The sequence below is a fragment of the Melanostigma gelatinosum genome, assembly GCF_949748355.1.
Source record: "Melanostigma gelatinosum genome assembly, chromosome: 6".
NCBI lineage: Eukaryota > Metazoa > Chordata > Actinopteri > Perciformes > Zoarcidae > Melanostigma > Melanostigma gelatinosum.
The window spans coordinates 13,312,773-13,325,350 of NC_136639.1; the positions used below are offsets into that span (position 1 = coordinate 13,312,773).

The 12,578-nt window shown below is 42.4% G+C and overlaps 1 protein-coding gene across 1 annotated transcript in view; it reads left to right on the forward strand.

Moving 5' to 3' along the window:
- Window positions 1-12,578, forward strand: part of adgrv1 (adhesion G protein-coupled receptor V1) — a gene marked incomplete at its 5' end in the record, with an annotated part of 98,105 nt that overhangs the window by 57,990 nt on the left and 27,537 nt on the right. The window contains 2 exons of the mRNA XM_079270996.1: window positions 7,197-7,313; window positions 10,964-11,142. Coding sequence (XP_079127122.1) covers window positions 7,197-7,313; window positions 10,964-11,142 — 296 coding nt within the window. The remainder of the gene's footprint in view (window positions 1-7,196; window positions 7,314-10,963; window positions 11,143-12,578) is intronic.

A 12,578-nucleotide genomic window follows, 5' to 3' on the forward strand; every position in this document is an offset into this window, starting at 1 on the left:
AGCTGTGGCTCTGATTAAGTCGAAATGAGACCCAGTGTGGAACCAAACCACAGTGTATATAGTATATACAGTATATATGGGTGTGTGAGCAGGAGATGAATGGAGCATGCAGTATTTAACTTGTTCGGACTCTTTACAAATGGATTAGCTTTAAAGCCACCAATTGAGAGACACTGAGAGCTGCCAATTTGCACGGAAGAGTTCTCTCCTCGATCAATGGCCTGTTGGACAGCAGTGGATGAGGCTGCTTTAGTGGGCCTGTGTTAGCTTCTGAAGCCTTTTCAGATCAATATGATTCGACTTGCCCTCGGCCTTCTGATGAGCTGGAAGTGATGCAACAGGTCACCATAGTGAAAACACACAGATCTTATGTCTTACATGTGATGTAACTCACATGGCACTGTCATAATCAAATCAGCATACATATGTTAGAAAGAAATGTTACATATCATTTAGACCACCAGCCCCCGTGCCTCTGATTCAAAATTTCACATAAAGATGGAGTTTTGTGCGTCGTATTGACACTGAAAGGCCTTGGAAGCCTTGGAAGTATTTCACATTTCCTGATGTTGCATCAGACCGTAGAAGTCTATTTGTAGGGTGGTGCACACCCGCGTCATGTATGCACTAAAGTGCATACATCCACACAGGGGTTTCTGATAGAGCAAAGTAGACCCATTGAGTGTGTGTGTTGAGGGAGCTGACCTTGTGCAGCTGGTTACAGTGTTTTTATAGCTGTCGCTGGTCTCGTGCCTCGCGGCCCAAAGAGCTCTCTGTCTGGTCTCCAAACTGGATCACGCCAGATGTTGAGGAAGGAAATTCAAGAGACTCCTTGAAAGCAGCCCCGTTGTGATCGAAAGCAGCTGCTGCAGGTTTCGCGCAGCAGACGCTCTTTGACTGAAGTGCGAATGGGAGAAAAGAGAGACGGCCTGCTGGAATGAACTGTTGGTGGTCCTGCTGAGATTGTGTGTATGGCCGAGTTAGCATGAGCATAGGAGAAATGCAGCAACAGCAAAAATGTAGGCCTATTCCGGGAGTCGGGTTGTAACGGTATGAGAAAATATCACAGTTTCACATGATTACACTATTGTATAACATCATATTATTATTATTAACGTTATTAAGTTTATTATTGCAATATGTTACAATTAACCTGAAAGGAATTAAAACATATTATAATAATGAACAGAATGAACTCAATGACAAATAACATCAGCTGGGAGCTTTTAAAATAATGTCCGATGATTATCAACACTTAATAACATGTACTGTAAGAGCGCAACAGCGCAGCTGGACTGCTCCTGTCTGTACCCTTGACTCACACACTCACACACACACACATACTCATGACAGTTTTTTTTCAACACTGTAGATAAGCAAATGTAGGTTGTACGATAACTGGCAATTTGAATACCGCAGAATACCCTGATACCGGTATACCGTTAAATGGGAGTCGTTTTTATTTGGGCCTGCGTGTGCTATCACTAAATAACAACGGATTATGATGAGCCATAATACCGTTGCATTTAGTCTGCACACTACACAGAAAAGAATATTACAAAAAGTATTTAAGAAGATAAGAATTAAAACAAATCACAGTTTAAGGAAACTTTTGATAATATGCACTGATTGACATTTTGTGAATGCAATACAACATGGATACATGTAGTACAGGACATTAAGTACAACATATTTTACCACTTATTAGTTGCACTTTTTAGATCTTCCTTCAAAGATTTTCATTGCCAGAACATTAGGTAAAGGCTTTTGATAAAGTTCCTCCCTGCTTCACAGAGGCACATCGACATTGTAACTGTATGACGCAGTGTTGTGGTTGTTTGAATGTGAAACAGACTGAAGGGGAGCGGTTGTTTATTTGCCAACAGCTGGCTCAGCAAGTACGCCTCAGCCTGAGGTTCAACCCAAAACACCTGTGAACTTTACTTCCACACTCTGACCTGAAGCAACCGTACATGCATTTCAGAAAAACACTCGAGGTAGCTGCTCTTTGCACACAACCAGTATGTCGAATTGTACAGTGAGGCTCAAAATATTGAAAATGTAGCAAAAGTGGCTCTGTGAAAGACTTGAGCGTTCCTCTCAAAATGTGACAGTAGACACTTGACACCAATAAAGATGTAATCATCCTCCGCCTCAGCGATGATGCAGCGGCTCACACTGGGCTCGTCTGATTTTGTCTTCACTTATTTTAACAACCTCATACATCTTGTTAGCAACTGTGAAATATCCTTATTTATCTCTCCTCCTTCTCCACACACTGGTCCACTAACCCACCTATCAGCCATCCCCATGTGACCTTCTTCTTGCATCTAGCTTTCCTCTGTGCTTCAGCACAGAAATAACACTCACTCCAACTGAGAGGCTGGGGCACGTGAGGAGACTGATGGCGCTTGCACGTACTTGATAGTGTAAGGCAAGGAAAACAATGACGTTGAATGGCCCTGAAATGACTGCAGCCAGTAACATAATTACATTTAAAGCAGCCATGATTGTACTTCGTGCATAAATATGTAATTTGACATGTTCAAGCTGCCTTTGCTGCTGTGAGATTACAAGATTAGTGTGAATTGGTCAGCTTTGAATGAGGAGAGATGGTGTGATTGCTCGTGAAAAGGACTGAAGTTGCTTGCTGTAATGGGAAGGCAATGCTTCCATGAGAAAATAATAAAGGGAGTGAGGGTTGAGTGATATCATATTTCTCTTTCTGCCTTTCTTTCACTTTATCTCTTTCTGAACAAAGGCATAAGAGGAAACACCCAGAGTGCAGGCTGAGGCTGGAACCAGCTAGATCAGACCGGTAGCTGTTAGAGAGAAGGGGGAGGTGAAGGGAGAGGGAGGAGGAGGAGGAGGAGGAGGGGGAGGAGGAGGGTGGAGCAGAGGATGGAGAGTTGGGGGCCGAGGCAAAGAATGGGATATGAGAGGCTGGAGGAGGGGATAGGTGGAGGTTAAGTGCTTTGGACACGAGTCTAGATGGATAGTCTGGCAGGCAGATAGCTCAGGCCCCATTCCCTCAGTGATGTAATGCATCAGGCAGATGCTATTTTTAGCCACACTGATACACTTAGCTACCTTAGCATCAGCACACAGGGCCATCGATCAGCAGGAAAAACTCAATGGGAGGATGGGAGCTGCAACCAGCAGCAGCACGAAGTAGCTGCACCAGACTATTATGTTTCCTGTGTGCAGTTTGCTTTTGCAGCATTTATCTGGACTCCCTGGTCAGGCCTTGTCATCAAACAGGAGTGGAGCTATTTGATATGGGTAACATTACTTTGTTTTTTACTGTATGGTGTTTTTTTTCTAACTTATTTTTAACAAAAACAACAGAAAGAGCTGCTCTGTTTTCTACTTTTTTATGTGTATTCTCAAGGGCCTTTTCATGGCTTCTGTCGTCCACAGTAATACCTCTCTTTTTATGTATACTGTATGTCTCTCTCCCTCTCATTTGCTCTTTGGCAATTCCATGGATGGACACATTTTTGGTAGCTTCTCTTTTACCAGACACACACACACACACACACACACACACTACACTTACATGAGTCCTGCAGCACCACCCGTCCTCTGTTTGAATAAGTTTGTAGCCTGAAGGTCTAGACAGGTCGACTCCTTGTGTCTTACACAAAAGAGTAGGAGGCCTTGGGACAAAGGACAGAGCAGTAGATAAAGCTCCGATAAGCTCCACATCCGCACCTGTCACCACCCTACTAACCGATCCCTGTGGTAGGCCATCATTACGATGATGCTGACACCAGCGTTCATTTCACGATGGACTGAACAATGACCACACGTGTAACTGTGACCTCAGCAATCCCAGCACTGTAACATAGTTTGCTGCTGACTTTAGATTCCTACCAAAACCACAGAGCTTGACCTTTTTACACAGATTCATGGCGTGAATCATAGATTGCTGTGTTGTCTCTGTATGTGTTTAGTGGTAGACATGCAGTTTGTTTGTGTATAATTTGTATAATTAGCTCGAGGGAGGTTACCTCCCTCATCCTTCTCACAGCCCATATCGCACACTAGTTTCAGAATAGAAATTGTCTTCACTGTTGTAGTTTCATTAACAGGTTCCAGTTCATGCCATGCTCAGATTACAGGACGTTTGAGATGATATCTTCCCCCAAAAGTTGATTCCTCACAAACAACTGCCCATGCTGACACTACTGTAGCGAAGAAATCAGACGGTTCTTCAAGAGCTTCCGTGGAGTTTCTAACCCCAAACTTCTTTTAGCCTCATAGCATAGTAAAGCTAAATTAACATGAACATATAAGCGGCAATGTTTCTATGCCTTGGTACACACCATATAAAACAATAAACCTTCCTGTGTGTATTTGGAGGCTTGTGTCTCTCCTCCCATGACAGTTTGAGTGTTTCTACACTGACCCGGCTAATAGTCACAGCAGCCTAACAAGTCTGTTTACAGAAAACTTGTTGGCCCGGTTTGATTGGAACCACACTGGATCCACACTGTCTGTTTATGTCTATCTACCAGCCTCTCCTCACATAAAAGAAAATAAGCCATATAGAAGTTTAAATAACGTTGTGATGTTAACAGTTTAATGCCCCGCTCTGCTATTTACGCCATGTGATAATGAACGTGATAAACGAACCAGATTGTAGTTTTAGCAGCAACAATAGAGTATTATGTAATGGGCACAAAAGCAGTAAACAGTCAGATCAAGTTCCTGTGTGTACCGGCCTGTGTGACTACTTATTTCAGGGCCTTATGGGGAAGCAGATGACGACCAGCTTTAATCAAATTCAACTTTGTGAAATCTACTATCTCACCTGTTGTCTCGCCCAAACTGATTCACCATACCTGTTTTCTATCCTTAACCTGAGCCAGGTAGTTCTTATCCCAGCTCCATTGAGGGCACAAACACACAAACATTTGGGCGGCAGACACTTGCAAGAGAGTCCATTCACACGCCTGAACACAATCACTCCCTTTTCTCTCCTTTCCATACAAGGCCATTTCTCTCTACCTGTTATGTCATTGTTTCACCACAGGTCAGCAGTTTCACTGGTTCAACAGTGAGCCATGTTATTCGGGTTTGTCACAGAAGGCTGCAGCAAATGTGGGTGGTTTCATTGCTCAAAGCTGTGCCATGTTCAGACCTAGACTTGTGTTTCAGTATTTACAATGTTGTTGCATGTGTTGGAGATACAGACGAAACTAATTTAAATCAAGCCAAATAATCATTAAAAAGGGTGGAGCAGAGACAAAGTGATTGGCAGGGATTGTTAGTAGCCCCTTCAATTCTGTGTGTCCTTGGTGCGCACAGCCACAAAAATACGTTGCCACCCCCTTTGTGCATGCCGCACTTGACTGTCCTCCGCTTAATTTGATCAAATTAGAGCCTTTAGTGTTAAACCAACATGCGTGTATGTACTGCATGTTTGCCTATGATTATGTGTCTGGCGTCCTGCAGTTTATTGAGCATTTCTCGCTCGGTAGTTTCCCCATTGTTTTGCTTTTGAGAGGATAGATGGTGTGTCATACTTTGGCCAAATGAGGCCAACTTGCTGCCAGAAACTACACCCCGGCTGCATAATCGTCGTCCCCACAGCTTCTCCACTCAGGCACAATTCCTGGCAGCTCAGGCACGAGTTTCCTTCCTGTGCCATCCCCCCCAGTCACAACCTGCATGGCGTGAAAAATGGAAGGGAAACTGACTCATGATTCTTTCATTTTTTTAGCAGGCTCTGACTTTTCCCTTTCCTCAACAGGAGGATGCAGACAGGGTTAGTAAGAGCTGGAAAATCCAGGAATGGTTATTTAGGGATTTCCCAATGGGTTTTCTCAATGTAGGAAAATAGAGAGGAAAAAGAAACTTACAAAGAGGAAGAGAAAAACAAAGGAAATACACTTTCTTGATTGTATGATTTGTACTTTTTTATGATTCTTTTTATTTATGTCATTATTACTTGCTACTTTGGCAACGCTGTCCTCATTACGTTCATGCCAATAAAGCATATTGAATTGAAGTTAATTGAAATTGTGTGGAAAACAGGTAACGTCACAGCTCACAATATCTATTTACCTGGTTACTTTAATAACTGTCTAACGAAGCATATTAGCCAAAACCATAGGGTGGTGCCAACAGAATACATTAGCTTGTTTTGGATACATAAAGAGCTCATCTTCAGAACCATTTGCATGGCTTTGTTACGTCAAATCAAATGACAGTTGAGGTAACAGAGATAATTACTGTACGTGGTACGTGGGTAATAAGACTCTGTTGAGATGCTGCTTAAGACTCACAACAAAATGTCCTCGGGGTTTTTACCTGGTGCGTGCAATGAATATAATCCAAGTGACATTTTACACCAAGTTATTATTCCCCCCACATCCCTCAGCTCCTACTCTCTTCCACTCACCTTCTTTCTGGTCTATGGCATTGGCATCGGGCCGACAGGCTGCTGGTTATGTAACAATCGCCCGGCTGTGTTGGCACCACATTCAGTGCCGGAGCTTAATGAAGCGCTTTGATGGACAGCAGAGAAGTATTTTGTGCTGCCCTCATGGGTTTTGTGCTGCCTCCAATGTTAGAAATTGAATTTTGGCCCTGATGTGTTCCCACCTCCAAAACCCCTCTCCCTTTCTCTCCTCCTCTCTCTCTCTCTCTCACACACACCCACACACACACACACACACACACACACACACTGACCACACGCTGTTTGCAGCGATTCTGCAATGCCCTTCAGTTCGTTATTTAGAGAAGTGTCACACCCACACGTCTGTACAAATCTCTGTGCGTGTGGGATGATGCAAGTATTTATCGGTGCTGTTGATGTTGTTGATGTTTTTATTTTTTGCTTCTGTCTGCATAGCTTGCTGCATGGTGATGTAACAGGTATGCAGGGTAGGATGTCTGTCTTTGGGAGGAGGGCTATCTGAATTCGGCTGTCTCTTTTAAGAATCTATAGACTGTAAAGCAAGCAATAAATTGCCTCCTATGGAGTTTGACCTGCTGACACTGCAAGGAGTACTGCACCTGTGTGTGCAAGTGTGCTAGGTAGTCATACAAAATGTCACTGTTGTCCCTAAACAGAGCAAATACGGTGCATTCAGTAATTGCCATGAAAACTTGCTGATTCATAGGCTCATTTACACACAGTGGTAAATAATTCTAAATTTGTCTTTTTCTGTCTTTCTCTACAGATCTGTTTCCTGGTGTCAGCTTTCCGTGGCCGCATGTTTTCAGAGGACAGCTGTGCTGCTCTGGCGCTCTTCTCTCACTATTTCCACCTCAGTCAGTTCTTCTGGATGCTCATACAGGTAACAGCAGGTCAACAAGCATTAAACCTACATATTTGTACATAAAGATGATCATTTACATTCGATTTCTATCCAGGCATGGCCACCAGCAGTGGACATACCCCGAGGATACACAGTTTTTGCTGTAATTGTTGCCATGCAGCTAGATCACAGAATGCGCATTGTTTTCCCAATATAAGCAGAGATATTCTCTCTCTCTCTGTTCTTTGACCTGGATAAAGAGCTGAGGTTTGGAGGCTATCTCGCTCTGCTTCATTGTAAAACTGAGTCTGTCTAGTCTGGAAGGCAAGCCTCAACAATGATGTATATTCACTAGACCTTCAACCAGACAATGGGGCCAAGTGTTGAGCTGTAACTCAAGAAAGTCAATAAAGTCAGTCTATTCTTTCACATATTTCTTATTGAAGGGCACCTGTAAGTCAAATCTCATTTCATTCTCCTGCTCATTTTCCTCATGACTTGCCAAAAACAGGGTTCCCATTCTTCCTTTTGTTCCTTAGTTTTTACGTAATAAGGAGTGAAACGTCATTCCTCCACCATGTGGGCTTATAGACAGGTTTTGATTCGGGGGTGAGATGGAGGTACCAGACTGCTGCATGACATGATCTTTGGCCCTAGACTGGTACCACTTAGTAACACCTCAGCCCACCAGCTCCTAGCCCCCTTCTCTATGACCATCTGCCCTCTATTTCTTTTTTGTGACATAACTGCTGAGAACAAAGCCTGGCAGGCAAAGTCCCAATTTGCAGCTTAACATGCGCACTAGAGAAGATATTAAGACTTGATTTGTACAGTCAGAGCCTAACTCAATGTGAACAGATGTTTTCATCACTACTGAAACAACAAAATAGCATTTTATCGATTCATTATTATACAATTTAGAAAAAATACATCCCACACACAAATTCCACACCAAATAAGTAAAGGATTTTCAGCTCTCAATGTAAACCTTGCCTCAGCCAATTTTAATCCTTAAGAGGGAATATACTTGTGACCTACTGAGCACAGGATTGTGGTGAACATGGGCCGGAGTACTTCATTCACCCCTATAGAGAGGAACACTGGCCCGGGGATAGATCCTTTTCCTCAAATGATCCTCCCTTTCCAAACTAAATCATTGACTTACCGTTAATTCAAATAACTCTTTGTGGATTTGTTTTGGATTTAAAACTTTCAAAAAAATATTGGCTTGTTAAACAGATTTGATAAATGTTCCATAAACAGCAAGAAATCTTCCCTATGGTTTATGGAACATTCTCTTCTCGTTGTTCCCCTCTTAATTAACTTTTGCTTTGTTTCCATTGCTTCTCAGTCTTTGAGAACGTGTGACGTTCGTATTGTCAGTGAACATAATCTGTGTTCATGTAATAGATATAATCTCTCCTGGCACGACATACTTTAAATGTGGTGAAGTATAATAAGATTAGCATTTTTTCACATCAGAATGTTTACCAGATGACCTGTGACATATCTTTAAGGGATGAAGGCTGAGACCAAAGGCTTTCATGCGGCCTAAGAAGTGTTTGGATGACGAACTTATAGAGAATTGGCAGTGAGATGAAATGGTATTAACGTAAAAAAAACGTAAAACGTAAAAAAAACAGGTTTGGCCACATATGGTAGTAGTTATTATGGTGGTAGAGTTGATATGATCTGGCGGAGAGAACATGAACTATGATTCACGACAAAAGGAGTTTCAAAATTCACTTGGGATTTTCAATTCTTCATTCAAACACTCGCTCCCTCATACATTTCTTAAATTGCCATTGTTCTTTAACACCCCTACCAAAATCGACCCTGGACATTTCTTTATTGTCAGCAGCTGTAGCAGCTGACCGTGAAAATATTACTGCCACTCTGATTGATGTGTAACTTTAAAACCGTTCGGTCCTCACCAACATCTCAGTATCGACCCCACTGATGTCTCGCAGCTCATGTTCCCCTCCTGTCAGGTAGATGCTTTCAGCTATAGCTGATATGAATGGGCACCAGCAACCCATCTCAGACCACGAAGAAGACTTCAAATCAATAACTGCAGTGTGTGTATGTGAGGATGTGCATGCCCAATAGTTGGTCAGGGGAATAAGCTTTGGCATAATGCCAGAAAACCGCCAATAACTGAATCACAGCTTTTTCATTACTGCAGAGGCTCGCAGAGGCAACCTCAGCTTTCTGAAACTGCGTCATATTACACAGCAATACTTTACAGCTCGTCCAGCCTTCAAATACCTGCTAAAGCATTGGTACTGCATGGCCTTGATTGTATTTATACCCTGTTTTACTGTACTAGTTAGCCAGATAGGGGCCACTTTCACTGATTTGTAGTCAGACGATACCTGCCAGTGTCCTGCGAGAAGACAAATTAATTTGATTGTGATTATGGATTCATAAGTGGCCTCTAATGGCCATCAGGCCATGTGGTCAGACATACAGGCAATGAGTTTCCCAACAGCGCTACTGCGTCAATCACACTTAAAGAATCAGTTAACCCCAAAATGTACAATAATCACTTACCTTCAGTGGTATCCAGCAATGCAAATAGTTTCAGCTGTATTTGTTAAGCTTTTGAGATTTTGTCAAATGCAAAGTCTCTAATGCAATCTGAGTAATACACAGAACGCGCTGTCAACTGTTTTAACGGAGTAACTTTTCAATAGGAAGTCATTCCAGTGAATAAATTCAGTGGATTACACTGACTAACCAGGACATTGTCTTTGGAAAGAGACATCGCTGTTAAAACCAAAAGCAAAGTTGCATGGCTAGGTACCACTAGATGAAAGGAAATTGATATTGTAATTTGTTTGAACCAACCCTTATACAGTTACAAGGCAGTAAGACAAAAGCATAACCAATCATAATGCCACCTAAACAGCAACCGGACATCACACTAATGTCTCAGTGCAGTGCAGTCAAGCTGTTACACAACTCGTGTGTAGTTCTGTGGGTCTGTGTGTGAGTGTGTCCATTCCTGTGTTGTGTGTATGTGCAGCAATGTTTGTTGTGTCAGTGGTTATGTAATATGGCTATGGGGAGCAAGAGGTTATCAGAGGGAGAGGTCAGTGTCCCCTAACCTTCTTTCCTGTGCCCACTGTGCAAAAAGAGTTCACAGACAATCCTTATAGGCTGTAAAAACGTTGGTCTAAATAAGGCTAAGCAGAGTAAATGTCATCAATTTGTAACCGCAGCCATCAAGATAGACTGGAAAATGCTACTTTGTTTTTCCCTTGAGCTTAACTTTAAAATTCAAGAGTAAACTTTGCCTGTTGCTCTTCACCAGTGCTAGAATTGTAATTACAATTGTTACTGCCTGCAGAGGTCTTCACAAAGGGATACGACGTTGTGTTGCAACCAACAGGTGTTCAGAAAAGCTGCTTATGAAACAGTGCTGGGCTCATTGTATCAGATGGATGAGACTATCAAAGCCTGCTCGATAACAAAGCAAACAAAGCTATTGTGGGTGTGATAAAAGTGTGGTTGTATGTGTGTTCTCAAAGAAAGATGAAAAGAATCTTCCAAACTCCAAACACGTTGTCTTTCCCCCACAACATTATTGATTGTTATAATTATAATAGGTCATAAAGGTGCTGCTTCTGTTGACATGTCTCTGCTTTCATGTGTATTAATTGTTTTCTCAAACACTCTGTACCCAGGCAGTGAACTTCTGGCAAGTGCTGGTGATGAATGACGAGCACACGGAACGTCGATACCTGCTCTACTTCCTGTTGGGCTGGGGACTTCCTGCTCTGGTCATCATTGTCCTGGTCATCGTCTTGCTCGGCGGCTTCGGATGGACCATACACACCGTATACGGGCTGGTTCAAGGAGATGTGTGAGTGGACATTACATTGCAAAACACTTGCGTACAACAACTACACCCACAAGTGGTCTTTAGAACCGAGGAGGTGGAATTGAGCTAACACAAACGTAATCTGTTTTCATGGACTCGTCAGTCTGTTTTTTAAACCGGTCTGAGTCAGTCGCAGTGACTTCACTTTCTTTTTTAGGCTTAGGTAAATTCCACTTCGGGCCAGAGTAGAACAAACAGAAAACACCTGAGCCAGTTCTTCAGAGGTGGAGGCTTTCATACTGCAGGGTGGAAAGGAGGAAGGGAGGAACCTTAAATAACCCATATACTGATTGGTTTCGTGTGTGTCTGTATGTCTGTGTGCTTTAGCTAAAAATAACTGGCTGTCGTCGATGTATAGAAAATAAATTCTAGAACATAACAGATGAGGTCACCTTTTTAAAAAACTTCCCAACGGTTCCCGATCAGCTGTCTGTGCATTAAGTGTGTGTGTCTGTGTGCGTGTGTGTGCGTGTGTAGTAATTGCCAAAGTAAACTTTTTACATTGGGTGTGTGTGATCATGGGTACATGACAGACAAAGTCAAAAACTGATGGCGATTGAACCCTTAAATCACATCTAAAGTTAGCCAGAGGTCTTAGGTGTGGCTGTTATCCTTGGGAGAGAGTGTGTGCTGTGTGCGTGTTTCCTGAGAGTGGGTGTGTGTGTGTGTGAGACAGTGAGCGTATACATGAGAGATTCAAGGATACAGAGGAGTATTCAGTTACGCTGGAAGCGTACCTTCCTCTTACAGGGAATGAGGCAGCCTTTGAATTCCCTCTCTCTCCTCATGCGTGTAAACAGATAGCCGTCTTGTTTTCTCAGAACTCAAGTTGTCTCAGTTTCACCCTGCCTGCGCACAAACAGGTGTCAACCTCAGACCTTGCGTCAGTGAGCATTTTTGTGCCATACATATTCCATTTGTATGTATTTGTGTCAGCAGAACCCTTGTTTTTGTCATGATTTTATTTGTGTTGTCGCCGTTAATCTCATAACTATAATTTGGAGTGGAAAAAAACAATGTATATTCAGTTGTTACTTACTCGTTCTTATTTGAGTATAATATGATAATCTACCTGGACAGACTGATGCATGGTTAGTTTGACTACTTTAAAGACAGGTTATAAGGTTGCTCAAATAATTTCCCATGAAGGTGGACATGTAAACCTGACATCTTATCTATTTCATGCAGGCTGTTTTATAGTCTTACCTGTGGAAATGTAAATTTACAACTTTAATGTCTTGCTATCGTATCATGTGAGTCGAGGCTACCATGGCAGCATGTATGTCTCCTTAATTTAGAGTTGATTTATACTTTTAACTTTATATTAGGCCTTTATTAAACAAGGCCCTGTTCTTAAGTGACCCATTACACTCCACACTTCCGTATGTAAAAACAACAGCAGTATTTCAATGAAAGCC